This window comes from Molothrus ater, unplaced genomic scaffold (genome assembly GCF_012460135.2).
Source record: "Molothrus ater isolate BHLD 08-10-18 breed brown headed cowbird unplaced genomic scaffold, BPBGC_Mater_1.1 matUn_MA505, whole genome shotgun sequence".
NCBI lineage: Eukaryota > Metazoa > Chordata > Aves > Passeriformes > Icteridae > Molothrus > Molothrus ater.
Genome location: NW_023416570.1, coordinates 119,385 through 142,744, shown reverse-complemented (window position 1 = coordinate 142,744; position 23,360 = coordinate 119,385). Strand labels below are relative to the sequence as shown.

Below are 23,360 nucleotides of genomic sequence, written 5' to 3'. Positions count from 1 at the left end.
AGGGTGTTGAGGGCACCTGGGCTGGGGGGAGACACTCTCTTTACCCTGAGGGTGCTGAGGGCACCTGGGCTGGGGGGAGACACTCTCTTTGCCCTGAGGGTGCTGAGGGCACCTGGGCTGGGCCCCTGTGCAGCACAAGAGACACCAGAGACAGCGGTAGATGATAAAGGGCCGACTCTTAGCAGGGGTTAATCCAAGGTTTTATTAGGAATCCCAAAGGAGCTCCTGCACCTCAGGGGCCTCCTGCCGTGAGCCCCGGGAGATGTGTCAAGGTCACCTTTAAAGGGAGGTGGAAACCAAAAGTAGATAACATCTTACCAACCATTAAGTGACCCTAAGGGATGGATGCTGGGGGATCCAGACATATAGGACAGCGTATGGGGCAAGGCCTGGGGGGCTGACCCCTGGCCTCTGGCTAATCACTCGAGGACTTGGACCGAAACTTCTGCATGGAGGGATGGGAGGCTGAGTGATTGACAGAGAGGCAGGGTGGGGGTTTGGGGATGATCTCATCCCGGGAGAGGGATAACACAGGTAGAAGGAGGGGGGTACAGTTTGGGTTAAACCATTTGGGAAAAATATGGGGATACAAAACAAAATTACTTCAAAGTATTACAAAGTATAAAAATGCACTACAGCAGGTTTGGGCAGCACCAAATAAAATGTAATAAAATGCTTTAAAAATAAAAAAATTAAAAATAAAAAAAAATAAAATTAAAAAAAACCAAAATTAATTTAAAATAAATGAAAAACAAAATAAAAACTGTAAAGTGCTGTAAAGTGCTGTAATTGTTCCATAAAAGGTAGTGCCGTAATGCAAGACCCTCAAACACCACCACAATCACCAGCTTGAGTTGGTCTGGGCAGCACTAAATAAAAAAAACTAAAAACCTTTAAAAATAGAAAAATTAAAAATAAAAAATAAAATTAGAAAAATACAGAAAGCTTTAAAAATAGAAAAATAAAAAATAAAATTAAAAATAAAATTAAAGCTTTAAAAATAGAAAAAAGAAAAATAAAATTTAAATAAAAAATAAAAATAAAAAATAAATGCTTTAAAAATAGAAAAATTAAAAATAATAAGTAAATAAAATTTTTAAAATAAAATAAAAAGCTTTAAAAATAGAAAAATTTAAAATAAACATTAAGTAAAAAATAAAATTAAAAAATTAAAATAAATTTTAAATAAATTAAAAACAAAATAAAAACCGTAAAGTGCTGTAAAGTACCATAAAAGTTCCATAAAGGGTAGTGCCGTAAAGCGCGACTGTCGTAAAACTACCGTAAAGGGCGACTGTCGTAAAAGGTGACGTAAAGCGCGACTGTCGCAAAAGGTGCCGTAAAGCGCGACCGTCGCAAAACTGCCGTAAAGCGCGACTGTCGTAAAAGGCGCCGTAAAGCACGAATGACGTAAAAGGTGCCGTAAAGCACGACTGTCGCAAAGGGGGCCGTAAAGCGCGACTGTCGTAAAAGGTGCCGTAAAGCGCGACTGTCGTAAAAGGTGTCGTAAAGCGCGACTGTCGCAAAAAATTGCCGTAAAGCGCGACTGTCGTAAAAGGTGCCGTAAAGCGCGACTGCCGTAAAATTGTGCCATATAGGCTGGCAGCGCCGTGGCCGTCACGGAATGCCGCACAAGATCGCGACGGCCTCCCGAGTGGGCGTGGCCGGGGCGGGGCGCCGTGTCGACGGGCTGACGTCATTAGGCGGCACTCTGCCTGCAGTGCGGTGGCGCAGACGGCAGGGGGCGCTGTGCCTGCAGTGCGCCAAAGCAGGCGGCAGGGGGCGCTGTGCCTGCAGTGCGCCCATGCAGACGGCAGGGGGCGCTGTAGAAATAGAGTATTAAGTACAAACTATCTAGAAGAAGAAATAAAAGCTCTATGTCACCTGCAGCTGTAGAAAATTTCAGGCTTCCATGGAGGAAATAGTTTTCCTAAAATCATTACCGTTTTGGGGTTTTTTGCACTCCCCGGCAGCCTGAACGTTTCTACTGCTGCTTTTTTATTCTAAAGCTAGAATGGAAATCCAAGATTAGAAATACAGGGAAAGAAAGAGAGAAAGAAATAAAGAGAGAAAGAAATAAAGAGAGAAAGAAAGAAAGAGAGAGAGAGAGAAAGAAAGAGAGAGAGAAAGAAATAGAGACAGAAAGAGAGTGAAAGAAAGAAAGAGAGAAAGAAATACAGACAGAGAGAGACAGAAAGAGAGCGAGAGAAAGAAATAGAGACAGAAAGAAAGAGACAGAAAGAGAGCGAGAGAAAGAAATAAAGAGAGAGAGAAAGAAATAGAGAAAGACAGACAGAAAGAGAGAGAAAGAGAGCGAAAGAAAGAGAGAGAAAGAAATAGAGACAGAAAGAAAGAGACAGAAAGAGAGCGAGAGAAAGAAATAAAGAGAGAGAGAAAGAAATAGAGAAAGACAGACAGAAAGAGAGAGAAAGAGAGCGAGAGAAAGAGAGAGAAAGAAATAGAGAGAGACAGAAAGAAAGAGAGAGACAGAAAGAGAGCGAGAGAAAGAAAGAGAGAAAGAAATAGAGACAGAAAGAAGGAGACAGAAAGAGAGCGAGAGAAAGAAAGAAAGAGAGAAAGAAATAGAGAGACAGAAAGAAAGAGAGAGAAAGAGAGAGAGAGACAGAAAGAAAGAAAAAGAGAGAGAAAGAAATAGAGAAAGGGAGACAGAAAGAGAAAGACAGAAAGAAAGAAAGAAAGAGAGAAAGAAAGAAAAGGAAAAAGGAAAGGAAGAAAAAAAAAAGAAGGAAGAGAAAGGAAGAAAAAAAATGAAAAAGGAAAAGGGTGAGAGTGAAAAAGAAAGAGCGAAAGTGGAAAAGGGGGTGAAAAAAAGAAAAAAGAGTTGGAGTGGAAAAGAAAGGACATTCGGGAGGGGCGGTGCTGCCTAAGGTGCTTCCGCGCCCAGGAGCGAAGGAGCCGTTTGATCCCCCGGCGGGACCGCAGCTCCCGGTGGCGGCAAACGGAGCGGTGGCTGTCAGTCCGAGACTACAACTCCCGGCAGGCCCTGCGGCCGTAAAGCGCGGCGTCTGACGCAACGGCCGACGCGCCATATGAATGGCTGGCGGGCCGAGGCGGCCGCGCGCCGGGGGAGCGGGGTGCTCCCGGCGCCTCTCCCGCGCGGGACGGAGCCGCGGCAGCGACGCTGGAGGGGCGAAGCCTCCGGCCGGCCGCCCGCACGGAGCCGAGCGGCGCGGAAGGGGCGTCCGCCCGGTGCCTCGGCCTCGCTCAGCGGTCCCGGTGGCGGGGGCTCAGCTCGGGCGGGGCGCGCTGCCGCCCGCCGATGGCGGAGCGCCAGGCGGTGCTTTGCTGCCGCGGGCCGGGAGCTGCAGGAGCCGCCCCGGGCGAGCGGCGCCGGGCGCTGCCGCGGTCACTGTGCGGCGGCTGGCGGAGGCGCGGGAGCCGCCGAGCTGCAGCCGTGTCCCTCGGGCTGCTGCCGCTGCTGCGGGCGGGGGCGGACGAGCGGCTGGAATGACACGGCTGCTGAGTGCCTCAGTGCTCGTGGCTCTTTCTTCCACGCAAACAGATGGAGCGGCATCGCTGAGCAGTAAAACACAGCGATGGCCCGGAGAATGGCGAGCGCAAGGAGCGCGCGGGCTGGATCCTTCTGCTGGCACAGGTGCGATCCGCAAACTCAGCCCCTTGTGCCCCTACCCTCCCGACCCCCAGGGGAAATGCTCTCCAGCCTCGAGCTGCTGCAAGACAAAACGTGTGATTTGACACTAGGGTCCGGAAAAGGTTTCCGTTTAGGTTAGCAAATGCCTCAATTGTTCTTGGTTACATCCTAGGATCGGTTTTAGGCAGTGACTTTATACCGCTTGTCGGATTTTTCTTGTGCAATGGTAAGAAAATAGGCAGGTCTGATACTGGTTTCGCTTTTTTTCTACTTCATGTTCCATGAGCTGCTTTTATCCAAGCAATTGTTTTAAAGTTCTACTGTAGGCGTTTCTGGTTCACTTTTTTTTTTTTCTTTGCAGCACCCGTGACTTTTTTTTTTTTTTCTCTAAATCGGCCGCAAATATAGCTGAGTAAAATTACCTTGGTTTTCTTCCTTCTTAAATGTTTTTATTGATAATCCTATTTGAATATGCAGAACAAGTGGGTATGTCCTGTAATATATCCTAGCTTTTCTTGTTTACAGGGTACTCAGAAAATACTTTTCCCTTAGAGTCCCACTGAAACATTCTCAGTGCAATCTCCGTTAAGGTATGTGTTTACAAATAAGCCACCATCAGCTGAGATATTTGCCTGTGTACCTTTTCCTGTAATTCAGAGCTTGCGTTCTGTGGTTTTTATGATAAACCTATCAAACTTGCGAAACTGTTTTGCAAGTCTTAATCGTTGAAGGCAGCAAGAAGTGGTTAAAAGCCTGTTCTTGAGCAGACAAAGGGAAAAAGTGTGAATTTGATGCTGAACTTGTCCTTTTTCATTTGACTTGCCTTGAATGATTTAGGAAGAGAGAGAACTAGAAAAAAGAGAGAAATAGAATTGGTTCTTGGGCCCTCCTAAAATGCTCCCCGTGATTCTGTGTGGAGCCAAAGTGAAGGGTGATGGAACAGAGCCCTGTGCTTTAGAAGGAAATCAATTTCAACCTGATCTCCACCCTGAGTCTCCCTAATTTCTGTTTTTAAAATGCAAACTAAGTTTAGGAATGTTGGAAGTTAGTATTTTGGGGAAGAAATGGCAGTTGCACCAACCGTTCCATTTCCCAGAGGCTCTGGGAACGATTCATTTTGTAAGCGCTGTAACTGCAATCGGTTGGTGGTTTGGGGTTGGAATGTGCACTTGCCCTCCTCTAAAGCACTCGTTCATTTGCATTTCAGTGCCAGGAGTCTTGAGAAACTGGAGAAGAGCCCAAGAGACATTTTTCATCCTGAGATACAAAAGGTAGGAAGTGACTTTTTTTTGTTTGGTTCTTTTTCTTTATGATTTCCTGGAAATAGAAGTAATTAAGTATAGATACTACTGGTTTGTTTCTTCCAGTAGCTAATAATAATAATAATAATAATAATCTAATACTACTTAAACTGTCTCTTTATCCATTGAACTGGCCATTTCAAATCCAAACTTCTAAACACAAATAAAACCATCATCCTTGTAGAATCTTTAATAGGAGTGGGCTGAAGATGCTGTTTTTGTTCACAGGATTTATTGGTTGTTGAAGGGCAAGAGGTGAGTACAAGCCTAACTACTTCTTGCTCACAGACCCGTCCGGTGAGTACAGCTTTGTATTTTGATGGGCTTTTGATGACTTCTAAATCAATTGCTCGTTACAGTAAAAAGAAGTAATGTTTTTTTGAACCTGACAGCAAAAATAACTTGAAGCACCAACTTAATAATAATTGATCACCCATCTAAGTTAATGGTTTTATGCTATACTATCAAAGTTTAAAGGTAAATTATCGTGTAGTAGGAGATAGTATAAAATGTATGTTCTGATGTGTAGGATGTATGCAAAGATTAGAGGACCCAAATTGTTATGTCTTCTGTTTGACTGTTTACCAAATAATATTTGGTTTTATTTTCCAGGGATCGGTGAATTTTAAATTTGGAGTCCTCTATGCTAAGGATGGTCAGCTTACAGGTGATGAAATGTTCAGTCATGGTGAGTTTTCCACCTTCTCCTTAATTGTTTTGCTCATCTGAAAAAAAAAAAAAAAAAAAAAAAGGTATGTTTATTATTTGTTACCCTGTTCTGTCCGTTTCCTCAGTATTTGCTGGAGCTCTGCTTACCCAAGCTTTGGGTAAAACAAGCTTTGGGTTCCTTCTGTCCCACTGGGTGTTGCCCAGTTTGGTTGCATCTGGTGAAATTCACCCTGAGCCCTTACAGAACCAGCTCAAACCACGTGAGAGCCATTCGCAGCTCTCTCAGGACACCCGGAGGAGGATGGGTGAGGTTTCTGAGCATCTGGCAAGTGTACTTCTCTCAAAACTCGGCCTGTGACATTGCTGGGGAAAACCCTTCTGTATCCTGGAGGGTTCCTCAAACTCTGTTGAGGATCCAGGTAGCAGTTGCTCACCTGGATGGTTCCAGCTCCTCAAGTTAACACTTGTACTCTTGCCCTGTAGTTTAGATCTATTGTAGTTTTGTTATTTTGCACGATTTTACGTCTTTGGAAAATAACGTGCGTTTCACTCTTTGGAACCTCTCGGATCATTCTTTGGTGCAGCACCACCTAATGGGACACTTGGCTGCTGTGCTGAAGGGCTTGGTTGCTAGGATTGTAAATCCCGGAGAGTTTGTAAGTCTTCTGTCCCCAGGGAGGTGTCACGCTTTGTTCACTCTGTTTGTCAGGTGCTGCTTCTCGTCGGAAGTATTAACTTCAAACTGCCCTGTTCTTTTTTTAACTTTTTTTCCTGGTTCTCTCCGTAGGGCAGGGAAGGACTCTCGTATCCCGGTCGTCAGACTCAGCGCTGCCCGAGAAGATACAGAGAGTGTAAAAATCATAAGAAGCAAATAGGACTGCAGAGGAAACAAACTGGAGAGAACAAAAGGTGATATTGTTCTCCTTAGCCTGGATTAGAAACATCCCCTGTGCTTTGATGCCGGTGGCTGCCAGGGGCTCGTTAGGTCTTTTTAGGCAGGTGTAGGTGTTCACTTGTAGGTTCTATTTTTTGGCAAAGGACCATGAGAGAAGTTTATTTCTACATCCAAATAAACATTCATCTTATCTGAACATAACCTGTCATCCCATTTCTGACGTTAAGGACTCCTGTATAAATACTTGGGGAGGTTTTCTTTGTCGTTTCTGAATGGTTCCATTTTGGTTCCATCTACCTGCCGGATACTTGAACGAGTCTGAGGTGGTTTAATTGCATACTGCTTCCTTGAAATTCTGTTGGTCTCTGCTTGGAACCCTTCTTGTAGTGCTCAATGCAAGACTTCTGATGGTGTTTTCTTGCCTGTTTGTGTTTAAGGTCGTGCTCTGATGCATTTACAGAAACCATGGCAGGAGAGAGTCAGCTGCTGGAGAAGAGGAGACAGTATTATCCCTGGGCAGCATAGAACTGCGCTACTGCTGTGTCATCAGCTGTGTCTGCACTGAAAGTAGCCACCTTCACTTGTAGGTAGCTCCTTGGTGCTTTAGGACACGCTGAGGGATTTATTCCTTTTGGGATCCACGATGAGAATTCCCAAGAGAGGTAGTAATAAGGTATGAGATTGGAAAAAAGCCTGTGTCCTTGGAATGTTGTTGTTGTCGTCAAAAGTTAATTTTTCCTTCTTTCTTAGCCAGTAGTCAGCTTTTTGCTTTATTTTTTGTGGGATCAGTACTTGATTGTTTAAAAAATGGCTTCAAAATAACTGCAGCGGCTGGCCACCAGGACCTTGTTCAGATTTGCCTATTTGCTTGTAGCTAAAACGTTTCCGTATTGTTTCTCGTTCTATTGAAGAAACTGCTGCCCAGTCAACTAAGAACTGAACATCTATCTGTCTAGGACATGGGGAGAGGATTTAGGTCGTGTCTTTGTTTCCAGAAAAAAGTTCCAGTGTAGTTTCTAACTAGAGGAAAAGGGGGGGTGAAGACTCGGGGCTCTGATGCCGTTGGGGGCACCCCGAGGTGCCCAGGAGAGGGAGCCCCACTGCGGTGCAGGAGCAGGTATGTTATCACGTACTAGAGAGCAAATGATAAATAGAAAGAGGGAAATTATAAATATAAAAATATTTTTTAAATCGTTAAAGAAAGCGGTTTTTTTTACTTGTCAGTAGGCAGGGTTTTGATGATAAAAATGATAAATACAAAGAATATGAAGGTAGAAATCTAAGTCTAGAAATATATCATAAATACGTACAGATAAAGTTTAAAACTAGAAGAAAAAATCAGTTGCAGCAGTAGATACGATACATAATATAAATAATACTTTAAATACATGTCTAGAATTTTATAGCTATTATAGATAATTATTAATAGATTGCATCAAAAGAAACCATATATATAAATGTGAGTATAACTATACAAAGTATAAAAATATTTCGATACCGTTTAAAAGAAGGTGTTTTCGTGTATTTTTTTGGTTAGAGATGGGGTTTTTATTTGGATTAATAGAAGTATTCTAGAAATATAAATCTAACTATAGAAAGATACAATCGATAGAGAAAGATATTTCTAAAAACACAACCGAACGCCGCCGCCTTCGGGGGAATCGCACGAGCTCGGCCGAAGCAAGGCGAGAGCGGCCGACCCTGACGGCCTCGAGCGAACCGGGGCGAGCGGAGCCGAGGCGCGCCGAAGGCACCGAGCGGCTGGGAGTTGGGCCGAAGCGAGGCGAGCTCTGCCGAAGAGGCGAATGCAGGCGCCAAGAGCCGAGTTGAGGCGACAAGAGCCGACTCGAGCCGAGCGTCTCCGGAGCGAGCCGAGCTCCGCCGAGCGCAGCATCCCGGGCAGGGCGAGGCGCCGGGCCGGGCTCGGGGTGCAGCCGGGGCTCTGGGGGGCTTCCCCGCCTGTCCCTCTCTCTAGCCCTCCTTCCTTCTCCCCGTATTCGCCTTCTCTCGCTCCCTTTCCCCCATTCCCTCTCCCCCCACAAACCCGGCTCCTTCCTGTCCTGTCCCTAGCCCGCTACTCCCTTCCCGTCCCGCTTTCCTGCGCAGCCCGAGCTCCCTCGCCGCCCTTTCTCATGCCCTGCTCTCGCTCCTCTCTTCCCGTGCCCCCTTTCCTTCTTTGCCCCGCAGCCGCGGGGCTCGGGCTGCCGGAGAATAAAGCCCCGAGGGCCGGAGCCCGGCGCCCCTGGGCCCTTGCAGGAGTCCCCGCGCGGGGCCGGAGGCTCTCGGCGGATCCCCCCGTGCCGCTCAAGCAGCCCGGCCGACAGCGCCGGAGCTGCGGCTTTGCCGGCATCGCGCTGAGAGCGGCCCCCGCCCTGTGCCGGGCCGTCCCCGCCGTCTGTGCCGCTCCCTCTCTCGCTGCCCCCGGCCCGTGACAGCGAGGCTGGGCAGGAACCTCAAGCCTTCTGGGGGCTGCCCCCGCTTTCTTGTTGCAGCAGAATCCCTTGCTGGGGCCATGCACGTGTGGGAAGGGCTTGGGGGAAGCGCTGCGCTGCTGTCCAGGGCAGTCGGATTCGTTCTGAGCCTTCTTTGGGGGTCAGGAAAAGGGGGGGGGGGGGGTGAAGACTCGGGGCTCTGATGCCGTTGGGGGCACCCCAAGGTGCCCAGGAGAGGGAGCCCCACTGCGGTGCAGGAGCAGGTGGGGGGCGGGCGAGGGGCGGGGGTCACGCTGTGTGCCGTCCCCCAGAGGGACCCAAAGCTGCCACCAAATGCACAGGGAGGGAGGGGTGAGTGGGTGTAGGATGCTAAAACCTGGCAAGGCGTTCGGTTTTCTAGGTATTGCTAAAGAATAGGAATTGGTCTCTAAACTCAGCTGGGGAGAAACCCTCTCTACGCACTCATTTGTTTCCAGGAATGTAGAAGTTTCCGACTGGAGATGGGTAGTAGTTCTGAAGATATTGCCGTGAGGTTTTGATCTAGGAACGGACCGAGCTGTGCCCTGGAACCCTCAGAACAGCTGCAGGGGCTGAAGGCGATAGAAGGGGCTCTCTGGCACCTTTTGCCTCCGTTCTCTGCCAGCGCCCAAATCGTGTCGCAGTCCCGGAAGAGGCGCTTGTCATCCCGAGAGCCAAAAGGAAGACGTGTAAAATCCCAGCTCTGCCTTGGGTTTCGTGTGGGTTTTGTACTTCGTATCGATGTCATTCCAGAGAGCAAGGAAAGAAGAAATGTGACCGGGTCCCACTATTACTGCGTGAAGGCTTTCTTGAAAGGCTGCTGTATTTCTATTGTCTTTTTCCACTCCAAGCTTGACTTTTCCCTTTGTTTTTCGAGCTCTGCTGCATTGGGTGTCCCAAGGAGGGCGGGGTTCCTCAGCAGGGCTCTTAGGAGGTGGCGCTGATTCTGCTTTTTCTGAAGGCGTCTCAAAGCGTGCTACCAGAATGACAGTTTTGTGCACTGGAAAGCTTTCCCTCAGTGCCATCAGCGCACGTCCGTGTCTGAATTGTGGAAGCGGACGGACTAAGAACAGCCAGCACCCGGAGCAGATGTCTGTTGGCTCTGTGTCTGTGAGAAGCGGGCTGTGTGCTGGACGGGGAGAGGCGCTGTTGGAGAGTGGCATCAGCGCCAGGTGTGAGCTGTGAGGATGATGGGGGGCTCGGAGCAGCCCCAGGTGTGAGCTGTGAGGATGATGAGGGGCCGGCTCCTGCCGGGGCGGGGGGGGGAGGCAATTTTAGGGGGAGGCTTCGCCTCAGCTCCCTTTTGCATGGAGCTGCTGAGAAGAGGGGTTCATGGGGGGCTCCCGGGGCTGTCTCATGGAAGGACTGCGAGAGCTTCTCGCAGCGTCTGGGCGAACACCTGGATGCGCGCTTGGAGACGCGGAGCATCGCTTCAAGGAGGTGCCGAGGGACGAATCTTTGTGCCGGGAAGCAGCAGCCGAACGGGTGAGCGCGTGTGGATTTGGAGCGGGGACTTTGGTCCTTTCCCTTTTCGATTTGATCTTGGCAGTCCCCCCTCCCCGGTTCCCCAGGACCAAAAACGGAGCTTGTGAAGACAAAAGAAGGAGAGGCAAGCAGCTACTCTCCTAATATTGTCTGTGTTCGAACTGGGAGGGATCCGCCTTCACCTGCGGTTCGAAGGGTGTTGATGGAAGGAAAACCTGCCTTTTCCCGGCTGTTAGGGGTATCCCAGGGGTGACAGGGAATCCCTGCGTTCCATTTGAACGGGAATGGGCAAAGTATTGTTGTCATCTGAGGGGTTTGATTTGAAGGCAGCCAGCCCATTTTCATCATCCTAAGGTTTAAATGGAGGGGACAGCGCTGGTGTCCCTCCTTTGCAAGGGTTTGAATTGAGGTCCAAATCCCCCTTTCCACACGGCTTGAAGGATTTCATTGGAGGAAAGCCCCTTCTTTTCTGCTCTCCCAGGGGATGAACTTGAAGGGGAGAACCCATTTCTTTGCCCTTGTTGAAGCGAGGTGAGCGCCGCCCGCGGCGTCAGTTTCGGGGTTCAGTTGCGGGAAGCCGCAGCTCTGGCAGCGTTTGCAGGGCTGCAGTCGGGGCTGTGCCGCTGCATTTGAGGGCGCTTCTTGTGGCCGCGGCCCGGCCCGGAGCGTTGCCGCTCGGGAGCGCTGCCGGCCCGGGCCGGGCGGTTGCCGAGGCGCACGGGGAATTTGGCGCGGCAGCGGCCGAGCCGCTCTGCCGGTGCGAGCCGCCGTGCGGAGCCGAGGGCGGCTGGCGCCGGGCCGGCCGAGGGCGGCAGAGGCGGCGCGGGCGCTGCTGCGCCGGCCCGGCCGGTGCCCGCCGCTCTGTCCGCTCCGGGCGCGGGGCTCGGGCGCCGCCGGGGTCCCCCGGGCAGGGGGAGCGGGCGGGGGCGGGGGGGTCTCCGGGGCGGCGCCGCCCCTGCGCGCCGGAGGAGCCGCTTTGCCGCCGGGAGCCGCGCTCCGTCCGGGGCCGGCAGCGCGGGGTTCGGCTGCCGCAAGTTCTTGGGTGTCGTGGTTCGGAGGTGCTCTGTAGGGATCGATCGCACGGTTTTGTGTGGGTCGCAGTGGGTGTGCGCTAAGGGCTCTGGCGTTCTTCCTGACCGGTACGGTTCTCGGTTCAGGTGGTGACGATAAAGGTTTGGTTTGAATCGAGTTCTGTAGTCGGATATTTTTTTTGCCGGGCTATTCTGTTTTTAAAGGCGTGCAATGGTTTCTACGGGTCGTTGCGCGAAGCAGCGGCTCGGATTTTAATTCTGTCGCGGTGGCTTTTATTAGCGTGGGCGTGTAGCGTTTGTTTCGGTGGGTTCGAGGTGGCGTCGTGTCGTTAATAGCAGCGGGGTTTTTAAAATCTCTCTAATTGCGTTCGTGTTTATCGTCTTCCAGGGCTTTTATTGATTTGGTTTGTTTGATTGTAGTGTATGTTGTATTGTTACGGGATCATTTGGGAGATATTGTTAATGGTTACGTTTCTCTTTAGGCTTTGTGTTTATTTCTGGGTGGTATTTTTATTTTGATCGAATGAGGCTCTATGCGTTTATTCTTCAGCTGGGAATAATTTTTTTGTTGTAAATTAAAGTTGATTTGGTTTGGGGGACTTTTGTTTTACAAATGTATTTTCTTTTGGTTTTTTCCTTTCTTTTTTTTTTTTTTCTTTTCGTTTTTTGTTGTCCTTCGACGTATTTGGTGGTTGTTGATCAGTTTTATTTTTGGGAACGTGGGTATTTATATGGTGGGTCTTTTTAAGTAGTTGTTTGTTTTTGTTGTTTTGTTTTGGTTTTTTTTTAATTTGGGTAGTTATTTTCTTATTTTTTAGTGGTTGAGATTTTTTGGTTTTTTTTTTTCTATTTCGTTCATTAGTTCGCTTTCTAAAGTTCTTTTGACAGAGTATTGCTTATTCTTTGAGTTAGTGTAGATGTAGAATTTTGGTTAGTTTTTAAAATGACGTTCAGGGTCAGTGGCACTGATTGGAGTTGAGCGAGTTGGTTTGGGTTTTTTTAGAGGCTTTTGTGATTTGCTGCGTGTGTTTCTCCAGGGTTTTCTTTTCGTTTGGTTCCATTTTTCTGATGTGATGAGAACTGTCAGTGAAAAGAGTGTTGTGTGTTTTTTTCGCTGGCAGTTGTTTGGCTGGTGGAGGTATCTTGATGGTTTTGGAAGACATTGGTGGGAATTCGATGCTGTTTGTTTTGTCCTTGTATTTAGGAATTGGATTTTAAATGTAAAATTCTAAGGATAGCTATCTTTAAACAAAACAAGTAGCTGTGCAGAAATGGGAATAAACTTTTATTTTGATCTATTCGATCTATATTTAAAATTTAACAGGTAACATAAGTCATGATATATTCCAATAAGATATTGTATTTTTTAATAGAGCGTTGTGTATGTTTATAGATATATCAATAGAGATGATAAATATAAACACAGCTCAAAGGAAATTTTAAATATAGAAATGTGTTGCGAATCTATGCAGATATATATATATAAAATTATTAAAGGATTGTAAATCTAAAGTGACATAAATCCATACAACACGTAATACAAGTGATACTGTATATATCTTATTATGATCTATTATAGGAAATAGCCATAAATCTAGTACATCACTATGATATAATATCTAAAACATTATAGATATGGTAAATGTAAATACAACAATATTATTAAAAGTAGTTTAAAAGAAAGGAAGGTTTTGTTTTTTACTTGGCAAAAGCAGGGGTTTTATGATAAAAACTACAAATACAAATGATAGAAAGGTAGAAATCTACTTGTAAAAATATCTCATGACTACATCAAGATGGATATAAAAATTGAAAATATTAGAAAAAAGAAGTTGTAGCAGTAGATTCGGTACATAATAAAAATAATAATTTATCTATACGATGTGAATAATATATATGTGATATGTAATTATGAAGAGAATGCATCAGTATAAACTGTGACTATAAAAGTGAGTATAATTATGCAAGCTATAAATATAAAACGATTTCAATATAGTTTAAAAGAAGGGTTTTTTGGTATTTGTTTGGTTAGAGATGGGATTTTTTTTGGAATAATAAAAGTATGATAGAAATCTAAATCAAAGTATAGAAATATGCAATCAATATATAATGATATTGATAAAACCACAAAATATGAATAAATACAGATAATAGGAATAGGCATAATAGATTGTATAAACGACGTAACACATCAATGTCCGGTATAAATATGCGTGTGAATAGAACTAGGAAAACTAGAACTATAAAATTTATTTCAAGAAGGCTTGAAAGAAAGGGGGCTTATTTGGTTCTTGTTTGGTGAGAGGCAGGTTTTTGGCATTTATTTTTAGAGGAGTTTTTTGCGGGGGGGAATCGCCCCTGTTCTTTTTTGCCGCCATGGCTGCCCGCAGCCCCAAGGCGCGCGGCGCCCCCGGCTGGGGTGGGCGGCAGTGCTGCCGCCTTGTGGGCAGAGCGCGGTACTGCAGCCCGCCGCCGCCAGGCAGCCCTCTTGGGCGTGGCGCGTGGCGGAGTTTGTTTGACCTTCTAAAAATGGCGGCCCAAAGGGCGGGAAACCGGAGGACCCCGGTGTGTCTATCCGGACTGCCTGCACGGAGCACCGACGCCGCCGCGGCGCCGGCGGAATTTTTGTGGCGTTTTAGGTGTACCCGAGACGGGCTGTGCGGTCAGCGGCGCCGCGGGCGGGCGTATTTCGGCGGTTTTCTGACCGGCATCTGAGTAACCGCCTCTCTCGGCCGAGGGGGTCCTCCCACGGCCGCCATGTTGGGAGTGGCGCGTCACCAATGTCGCGGGAGTTTGTTTGACCTTCTCAAAATGGCGGCCAAAAGGGCGGGAAACCGGAGGACCCCGGTGTGTCTATCCGGACTGCCTGCACGGAGCACCGACGCCGCCGCGGCGCCGGCGGAATTTTTGTGGCGTTTTAGGTGTACTCGAGTCGGGCTGTGCGGTCAGCGGCGCCGCGGGCGGGCGTATTTCGGCGGTTTTCTGACCGGCATCTGAGTAACCGCCTCTCTCGGCCGAGGGGGTCCTCCCACGGCCGCCATGTTGGGAGTGGCGCGTCACCAATGTCGCGGGAGTTTGTTTGACCTTCTCAAAATGGCGGCCAGAAGGGCGGGAAACCGGAGGACCCCGGTGTGTCTATCCGGACTGCCTGCACAGAACACCGACGCCGCCGCGGCCCCGACGAGATTTTCTGTGGCGTTTCGATTGCGATGATGGCATTCCGGTTCGCCTGCAGGGTTCGGCGTCGCGGGAAATCGTTTCTAGGGCTCGAGGTGGGTGTCGGCATTTTGATCAGGCAGCTGGCAAAACGCCTACGCCTTGGGGTCTTTCCAAGGGGCGCTGGGGGCGTGGCCGGGGCGGGGCGCCGTGTTGACGAGGTGACGTCATTAGGCGGCACTCTGCCTGCAGTGCGCCCATGCAGACGGCAGGGGGCGCTGTGCATGCAGTGCGCCAAAGCAGGCGGTAGGGGGCGCTGTGCCTGCAGTGCACCCATGCAGACGGCAGGGGGCGCTGTATAAATAGAGTATTAAGTATCAACTATCTAGAAGAAGAAATAAAAGCTCTATGTCACCTGCAGCTGTAGAAAATTTCAGGCTCCCATGGAGGAAATAGTTTTCCTAAAATCATTACCGTTTTGGGGTTTTTTGCACTCCCCGGTAGCCTGAATGTTTCTACTGCTGCTTTTTTATTCTAAAGCTAGAATGGAAAGCCAAGATTAGAAATAGAGAGAGAAAAAGAGAGAAAGAAAGAAAGAGTGAGAGAGAAAGAGAGAAAGAAAGAGAGACAGAATGAGAGAAAGAGAGAGAGAAAGAGAGAAAGAAAGAGAGACAGAAAGACAGAGAGAAAGAAAGAGAGACAGAATGAGAGAAAGAGAGAAAGAAAGAGAGAGAGAAAGACAGAAAGACAGACAGAATGAGAGAAAGAGAGAAAGAAGGAGAGACAGAGAGAAAGACAGAAAGACAGACAGAATGAGAGAAAGAGAGAAAGAAGGAGAGACAGAGAGAAAGACAGAAAGACAGACAGAATGAGAGAAAGAGAGAAAGAAGGAGAGACAGAGAGAAAGACAGAATGAGAGAAAGAGAGAAAGAAGGAGAGACAGAGAGAAAGACAGAAAGACAGACAGAATGAGAGAAAGAGAGAAAGAAGGAGAGACAGAGAGAAAGACAGAAAGACAGACAGAATGAGAGAAAGAGAGAAAGAAGGAGAGACAGAGAGAAAGACAGAATGAGAGAAAGAGAGAAAGAAGGAGAGACAGAGAGAAAGACAAAGACAGACAGAATGAGAGAAAGAGAGAAAGAAGGAGAGACAGAGAGAAAGACAAAGACAGACAGAATGAGAGAAAGAGAGAAAGAAGGAGAGACAGAGAGAAAGACAAAGACAGACAGAATGAGAGAAAGAGAGAAAGAAGGAGAGACAGAAAGACAGAATGAGAGAAAGAGAGAAAGAAGGAGAGACAGAAAGACAGAATGAGAGAAAGGGAGAAAGAAGGAGAGACAGAAAGACAGAATGAGAGAAAGGGAGAAAGAAGGAGAGACAGAAAGACAGAATGAGAGAAAGGGAGAAAGAAGGAGAGACAGAAAGACAGAATGAGAGAAAGGGAGAAAGAAGGAGAGACAGAAAGACAGAATGAGAGAAAGGGAGAAAGAAGGAGAGACAGAAAGACAGAATGAGAGAAAGGGAGAAAGAAGGAGAGACAGAAAGACAGAATGAGAGAAAGGGAGAAAGAAGGAGAGACAGAAAGACAGAATGAGAGAAAGAGAGAAAGAAGGAGAGACAGAAAGACAGAATGAGAGAAAGAGAGAAAGAAGGAGAGACAGAAAGACAGAATGAGAGAAAGAGAGAAAGAAGGAGAGACAGAAAGACAGAATGAGAGAAAGAGAGAAAGAAGGAGAGACAGAAAGACAGAATGAGAGAAAGAGAGAAAGAAGGAGAGACAGAAAGACAGAATGAGAGAAAGAGAGAAAGAAGGAGAGACAGAAAGACAGAATGAGAGAAAGAGAGAAAGAAGGAGAGACAGAAAGACAGAATGAGAGAAAGAGAGAAAGAAGGAGAGACAGAAAGACAGAATGAGAGAAAGAGAGAGACAGGAAGAGAGCCAGAGAAAGAAAGAAAGAGAGAGAGAACGAAATAGAAAAAGACAGAAAGAAAGAAAGAAAGAAAGAAAGAAAGAAAGAAAGAAAGAAAGAAAGAAAGAAAGAAAGAAAGAAAGAAAGAAAGAAAGAAAGAGAGAGACAGGAAGAGAGCCAGAGAAAGAAAGAACGAGAGAGAGAAAGACAGACAGAAAGAAAGAAAAGGAAAAAGGAAAGGAAGAAAAAAAAAAGAAGGAAGAGAAAGGAAGAAAAAAAAATGAAAAAGGAAAAGGGTGAGAGTGAAAAAGAAAGAGCGAAAGTGGAAAAGGGGGTGAAAAACAGAGTGAAAAAAAGAAAAAAGAGTTGGAGTGGAAAAGAAAGGACATTCGGGAGGGGCGGTGCTGCCTAAGGTGCTTCCGCGCCCAGGAGCGAAGGAGCCGTTTGATCCCCCGGCGGGACCGCAGCTCCCGGTGGCGGAAAACGGAGCGGTGGCTGTCAGTCCGAGACTACAACTCCCGGCAGGCCCTGCGGCCGTAAAGCGCGGCGTCTGACGCAACGGCCGACGCGCCATATGAATGGCTGGCGGGCCGAGGCGGCCGCGCGCCGGGCGCGGGGAGCTCCCGGCGCCTCTCCCGCGCGGGACGGAGCCGCGGCAGCGACGCTGGAGGGGCGAAGCCTCCGGCCGGCCGCCCGCACGGAGCCGAGCGGCGCGGAAGGGGCGTCCGCCCGGTGCCTCGGCCTCGCTCAGCGGTCCCGGTGGCGGGGGCTCAGCTCGGGCGGGGCGCGCTGCCGCCCGCCGATGGCGGAGCGCCAGGCGGTGCTTTGCTGCCGCGGGCCGGGAGCTGCAGGAGCCGCCCCGGGCGAGCGGCGCCGGGCGCTGCCGCGGTCACTGTGCGGCGGCTGGCGGAGGCGCGGGAGCCGCCGAGCTGCAGCCGTGTCCCTCGGGCTGCTGCCGCTGCTGCGGGCGGGGGCGGACGAGCGGCTGGAATGACACGGCTGCTGAGTGCCTCAGTGCTCGTGGCTCTTTCTTCCACGCAAACAGATGGAGCGGCATCGCTGAGCAGTAAAACACAGCGATGGCCCGGAGAATGGCGAGCGCAAGGAGCGCGCGGGCTGGATCCTTCTGCTGGCACAGGTGCGATCCGCAAACTCAGCCCCTTGTGCCCCTACCCTCCCGACCCCCAGGGGAAATGCTCTCCAGCCTCGAGCTGCTGCAAGACAAAACGTGTGATTTGACACTAGGGTCCGGAAAAGGTTTCCGTTTAGATTAGCAAATGCCTCAATTGTTCTTGGTTACATCCTAGGATCGGTTTTAGGCAGTGACTTTATACCGCTTGTCGGATTTTTCTTGTGCAATGGTAAGAAAATAGGCAGGTCTGATACTGTCTCGGTCTCTCTGCGAGCCTCTCAGGAACCCTGGGCCAGTCTCGAGTCGGCAGACACCAGGGAGGGCAGCCCCGACACGGCCGACAGCGGGGAGACACTGTCTGTGCCCCGAGGGTACTGAGCGCACCTGGGCTGGGCGCCTTTGCAGCACAAGAGACACCAGAGACATCGGTAGAAGAGAAAGGGCTGACTCTTAGCAGGGGTTAGTCCATGGTTTTATTCAGATCCCAAAGGAGCTCCTGCACCCCAGGGGGCCTCCTGCCGAGAGCCCCGGGAGATCCCCGAAGGTCACATTTCAAGGGAGGAGGAAACTAAAAGTAGATAACATTTTACCAACCAATAGGTATCTCTGAGGGATGGGAACTGGGGGATAGACATATAGGGCAGCGTATGGGACTAGGCCTGGGGGGCTGACCCCTGGCCTCTGGCAAATCACTCGACAACTTGGACCGAAACTTCTGGATGGGGGGGATGGGGGGGATGGGATGCTGAGTGATTGACAGAGAGCCAGGGTGGGGGTTTAGGGATGATCTCATCCTGGGAGAGGGATAACACAGATAAAGGGAGGGGAGTACAGTCTGGGATAAACCATTTGGGAAAAATATAGGAATACAAAACAAAACTACTTCAAAATATTACAAAATATAAAAACGCACTACAACAGATACTGGTTTCGCTTTTTTTCTACTTCATGTTCCATGAGCTGCTTTTATCCAAGCAATTGTTTTAAAGTTCTACTGTAGGCGTTTCTGGTTCACTTTTTTTTTTTCTTTGCAGCACCCGTGACTTTTTTTTTTTTTTTTCTCTAAATCGGCAGCAAATATAGCTGAGTAAAATTACCTTGGTTTTCTTCCTTCTTAAATGTTTTTATTGATAATCCTATTTGAATATGCAGAACAAGTGGGTATGTCCTGTAATATATCCTAGCTTTTCTTGTTTACAGGGTACTCAGAAAATACTTTTCCCTTAGAGTCCCACTGAAACATTCTCAGTGCAATCTCCGTTAAGGTATGTGTTTACAAATAAGCCACCATCAGCTGAGATATTTGCCTGTGTACCTTTTCCTGTAATTCAGAGCTTGCGTTCTGTGGTTTTTATGATAAACCTATCAAACTTGCGAAACTGTTTTGCAAGTCTTAATCGTTGAAGGCAGCAAGAAGTGGTTTAAAAGCCTGTTCTTGAGCAGACAAAGGGAAAAAGTGTGAATTTGATGCTGAACTTGTCCTTTTTCATTTGACTTGCCTTGAATGATTTAGGAAGAGAGAGAACTAGAAAAAAGAGAGAAATAGAATTGGTTCTTGGGCCCTCCTAAAATGCTCCCCGTGATTCTGTGTGGAGCCAAAGTGAAGGGTGATGGAACAGAGCCCTGTGCTTTAGAAGGAAATCAATTTCATCTTGATCTCCACCCTGAGTCTCCCTAATTTCTGTTTTTAAAATGCAAACTAAGTTTAGGAAGTGTTGGAAGTTAGTATTTTGGGGAAGAAATGGCAGTTGCACCAACCGTTCCGTTTCCCAGAGGCTCTGGGAACGATTCATTTTGTAAGCGCTGTAACTGCAATCGGTTGGTGGTTCGGGGTTGGAATGTGCACTTGCCCTCCTCTAAAGCACTCGTTCATTTGCATTTCAGTGCCAGGAGTCTTGAGAAACTGGAGAAGAGCCCAAGAGACATTTTTCATCCTGAGATACAAAAGGTAGGAAGTGACTTTTTTTTGTTTGGTTCTTTTTCTTTATGATTTCCTGGAAATAGAAGTAATTAAGTATAGATACTACTGGTTTGTTTCTTCCAGTAGCTAATAATAATAATAATAATAATAATAATAATAATAATAATAATAATAATAATAATAATAATAATCGAATACTACTTAAACTGTCTCTTTATCCATTGAACTGGCCATTTCAAATCCAAACTTCTAAACACAAATAAAACCATCATCCTTGTAGAATCTTTAATAGGAGGGGGCTAAAGATGCTGTTTTTGTTGACAGGATTTATTGGTTGTTGAAGGGCAAGAGGTGAGTACAAGCCTAACTACTTCTTGCTCACAGACCCGTCCGGTGAGTACAGCTTTGTATTTTGATGGGCTTTTGATGACTTCTAAATCAATTGCTCGTTACAGTAAAAAGAAGTAATGTTTTTTTGAACCTGACAGCAAAAATAACTTGAAGCACCAACTTAATAATAATTGATCACCCATCTAAGTTAATGGTTTTATGCTATACTATCAAAGTTTAAAGGTAAATTATCGTGTAGTAGGAGATAGTATAAAATGTATGTTCTGATGTGTAGGATGTATGCAAAGATTAGAGGACCCAAATTGTTATGTCTTCTGTTTGACTGTTTACCAAATAATATTTGGTTTTATTTTCCAGGGATCGGTGAATTTTAAATTTGGAATCCTCTATGCTAAGGATGGTCAGCTTACAGGTGATGAAATGTTCAGTCATGGTGAGTTTTCCACCTTCTCCTTAATTGTTTTGCTCATCTGAAAAAAAAAAAAAAAAAAAAAAAAGGTATGTTTATTATTTGTTACCCTGTTCTGTCCGTTTCCTCAGTATTTGCTGGAGCTCTGCTTACCCAAGCTTTGGGTAAAACAAGCTTTGGGTTCCTTCTGTCCCACTGGGTGTTGCCCAGTTTGGTTGCATCTGGTGAAATTCACCCTGAGCCCTTACAGAACCAGCTCAAACCACGTGAGAGCCATTCGCAGCTCTCTCAGGACACCCGGAGGAGGATGGGTGACGTTTCTGAGCATCTGGCAAGTGTACTTCTATCAAAACTCGGCCTGTGAAATTTCTGGGGAAAACCCTTCTGTATCCTGGAGGGTTCCTCAAACTCTGTTGAGGATCCAGTTAGCAGTTGCTCACCTGGATGGTTCCAGCTCCTCAAGTTAACACTTGTACTCTTGCCCTGTAGTTTAGATCTATTGTAGTTTTGTTATTTTGCACGATTTTACGTCTTTGGAAAATAACGTGCGTTTCACTCTTTGGAACCTCTCGGATCATTCTTTGGTGCAGCACCACCTAATGGGACACTTGGCTGCTGTGCTGAAGGGCTTGGTTGCTAGGATTGTAAATCCCGGAGAGTTTGTAAGTCTTCTGTCCCCAGGGAGGTGTCACGCTTTGTTCACTCTGTTTGTCAGGTGCTGCTTCTCGTCGGAAGTATTAACTTCAAACTGCCCTGTTCTTTTTTTAACTTTTTTTCCTGGTTCTCTCCGTAGGGCAGGGAAGGACTCTCGTATCCCGGTCGTCAGACTCAGCGCTGCCCGAGAAGATACAGAGAGTGTAAAAATCATAAGAAGCAAATAGGACTGCAGAGGAAACAAACTGGAGAGAACAAAAGGTGATATTGTTCTCCTTAGCCTGGATTAGAAACATCCCCTGTGCTTTGATGCCGGTGGCTGCCAGGGGCTCGTTAGGTCTTTTTAGGCAGGTGTAGGTGTTCACTTGTAGGTTCTATTTTTTGGCAAAGGACCATGAGAGAAGTTTATTTCTACATCCAAATAAACATTCATCTTATCTGAACATAACCTGTCATCCCATTTCTGACGTTAAGGACTCCTGTATAAATACTTGGGGAGGTTTTCTTTGTCGTTTCTGAATGGTTCCATTTTGGTTCCATCTACCTGCCGGATACTTGAACGAGTCTGAGGTGGTTTAATTGCATACTGCTTCCTTGAAATTCTGTTGGTCTCTGCTTGGAACCCTTCTTGTAGTGCTTAATGAAAGACTTCTGATGGTGTTTTCTTGCCTGTTTGTGTTTAAGGTCGTGCTCTGATGCATTTACAGAAACCATGGCAGGAGAGAGTCAGCTGCTGGAGAAGAGGAGACAGTATTATCCCTGGGCAGCATAGAACTGCGCTACTGCTGTGTCATCAGCTGTGTCTGCACTGAAAGTAGCCACCTTCACTTGTAGGTAGCTCCTTGGTGCTTTAGGACACTCTGAGGGATTTATTCCTTTTGGGATCCACGATGAGAATTCCCAAGAGAGGTAGTAATAAGGTATGAGATTGGAAAAAAGCCTGTGTCCTTGGAATGTTGTTGTTGTCGTCAAAAGTTAATTTTTCCTTCTTTCTTAGCCAGTAGTCAGCTTTTTGCTTTATTTTTTGTGGGATCAGTACTTGATTGTTTAAAAAATGGCTTCAAAATAACTGCAGCGGCTGGCCACCAGGACCTTGTTCAGATTTGCCTATTTGCTTGTAGCTAAAACGTTTCCATATTGTTTCTCGTTCTATTGAAGAAACTGCTGCCCAGTCAACTAAGAACTGAACATCTATCTGTCTAGGACATGGGGAGAGGATTTAGGTCGTGTCTTTGTTTCCAGAAAAAAGTTCCAGTGTAGTTTCTAACTAGAGGAAAAGGGGGGGTGAAGACTCGGGGCTCTGATGCCGTTGGGGGCACCCCGAGGTGCCCAGGAGAGGGAGCCCCACTGCGGTGCAGGAGCAGGTATGTTATCACGTACTAGAGAGCAAATGATAAATAGAAAGAGGAAAATTATAAATATAAAAATATTTTTTAAATCGTTAAAGAAAGCGGTTTTTTCTACTTGTCAGTAGGCAGGGTTTTGATGATAAAAATGATAAATACAAAGAATATGAAGGTAGAAATCTAAGTCTAGAAATATATCATAAATACGTACAGATAAAGTTTAAAACTAGAAGAAAAAATCAGTTGCAGCAGTAGATACGATACATAATATAAATAATACTTTAAATACATGTCTAGAATTTTATAGCTATTATAGATAATTATTAATAGATTGCATCAAAAGAAACCATATATATAAATGTGAGTATAACTATACAAAGTATAAAAATATTTCGATACCGTTTAAAAGAAGGTGTTTTCGTGTATTTTTTTGGTTAGAGATGGGGTTTTTATTTGGATTAATAGAAGTATTCTAGAAATATAAATCTAACTATAGAAAGATACAATCGATAGAGAAAGATATTTCTAAAAACACAACCGAACGACGCCGCCTTCGGGGGAATCGCACGAGCTCGGCCGAAGCAAGGCGAGAGCGGCCGACCCTGACGGCCTCGAGCGAACCGGGGCGAGCGGAGCCGAGGCGCGCCGAAGGCACCGAGCGGCTGGGAGTTGGGCCGAAGCGAGGCGAGCTCTGCCGAAGAGGCGAATGCAGGCGCCAAGAGCCGAGTTGAGGCGACAAGAGCCGACTCGAGCCGAGCGTCTCCGGAGCGAGCCGAGCTCCGCCGAGCGCAGCATCCCGGGCAGGGCGAGGCGCCGGGCCGGGCTCGGGGTGCAGCCGGGGCTCTGGGGGGCTTCCCCGCCTGTCCCTCTCTCTAGCCCTCCTTCCTTCTCCCCGTATTCGCCTTCTCTCGCTCCCTTTCCCCCATTCCCTCTCCCCCCACAAACCCGGCTCCTTCCTGTCCTGTCCCTAGCCCGCTACTCCCTTCCCGTCCCGCTTTCCTGCGCAGCCCGAGCTCCCTCGCCGCCCTTTCTCATGC

General features: G+C 47.3%; 1 protein-coding gene and 1 long non-coding RNA gene across 5 annotated transcripts; both read left to right on the top strand.

Annotated features, from left to right (window-relative positions):
* The first annotated feature begins 3,094 nt into the window (after positions 1-3,094).
* On the top strand, positions 3,095-7,988 carry LOC129047105 (uncharacterized). 2 transcript variants are annotated; one of them, XR_008509067.1, is made up of 6 exons: positions 3,095-3,616; positions 4,139-4,203; positions 4,821-4,884; positions 5,143-5,602; positions 6,371-6,492; positions 6,916-7,988. It is a non-coding gene; the product is annotated as an uncharacterized LOC129047105 (long non-coding RNA). The 2 variants fall into 2 exon arrangements; XR_008509068.1 differs by having other exon boundaries at positions 3,098-3,616; positions 5,527-5,602.
* Positions 7,989-17,108: 9,120 nt separating this feature from the next.
* LOC129047103 (GTPase-activating Rap/Ran-GAP domain-like protein 3) lies at positions 17,109-22,734 on the top strand. 3 transcript variants are annotated; one of them, XM_054518255.1, is made up of 6 exons: positions 17,109-17,648; positions 19,527-19,590; positions 19,888-19,914; positions 20,272-20,347; positions 21,117-21,238; positions 21,662-22,734. In XM_054518255.1, the coding sequence occupies exons 1-5, from the start codon at positions 17,590-17,592 to the stop codon at positions 21,182-21,184; spliced, it is 294 nt and encodes a 97-aa protein (XP_054374230.1). In that variant the 5' UTR covers positions 17,109-17,589; the 3' UTR covers positions 21,185-21,238; positions 21,662-22,734. The 3 variants fall into 3 exon arrangements, 1 of the variants encoding a protein (XP_054374230.1); XR_008509064.1 differs by lacking the exon at positions 17,109-17,648 and adding an exon at positions 18,707-18,907 and having other exon boundaries at positions 19,888-19,956; XR_008509063.1 differs by lacking the exon at positions 17,109-17,648 and adding an exon at positions 18,693-18,907 and having other exon boundaries at positions 19,888-20,347.
* The last annotated feature ends 626 nt before the right edge of the window (positions 22,735-23,360 follow it).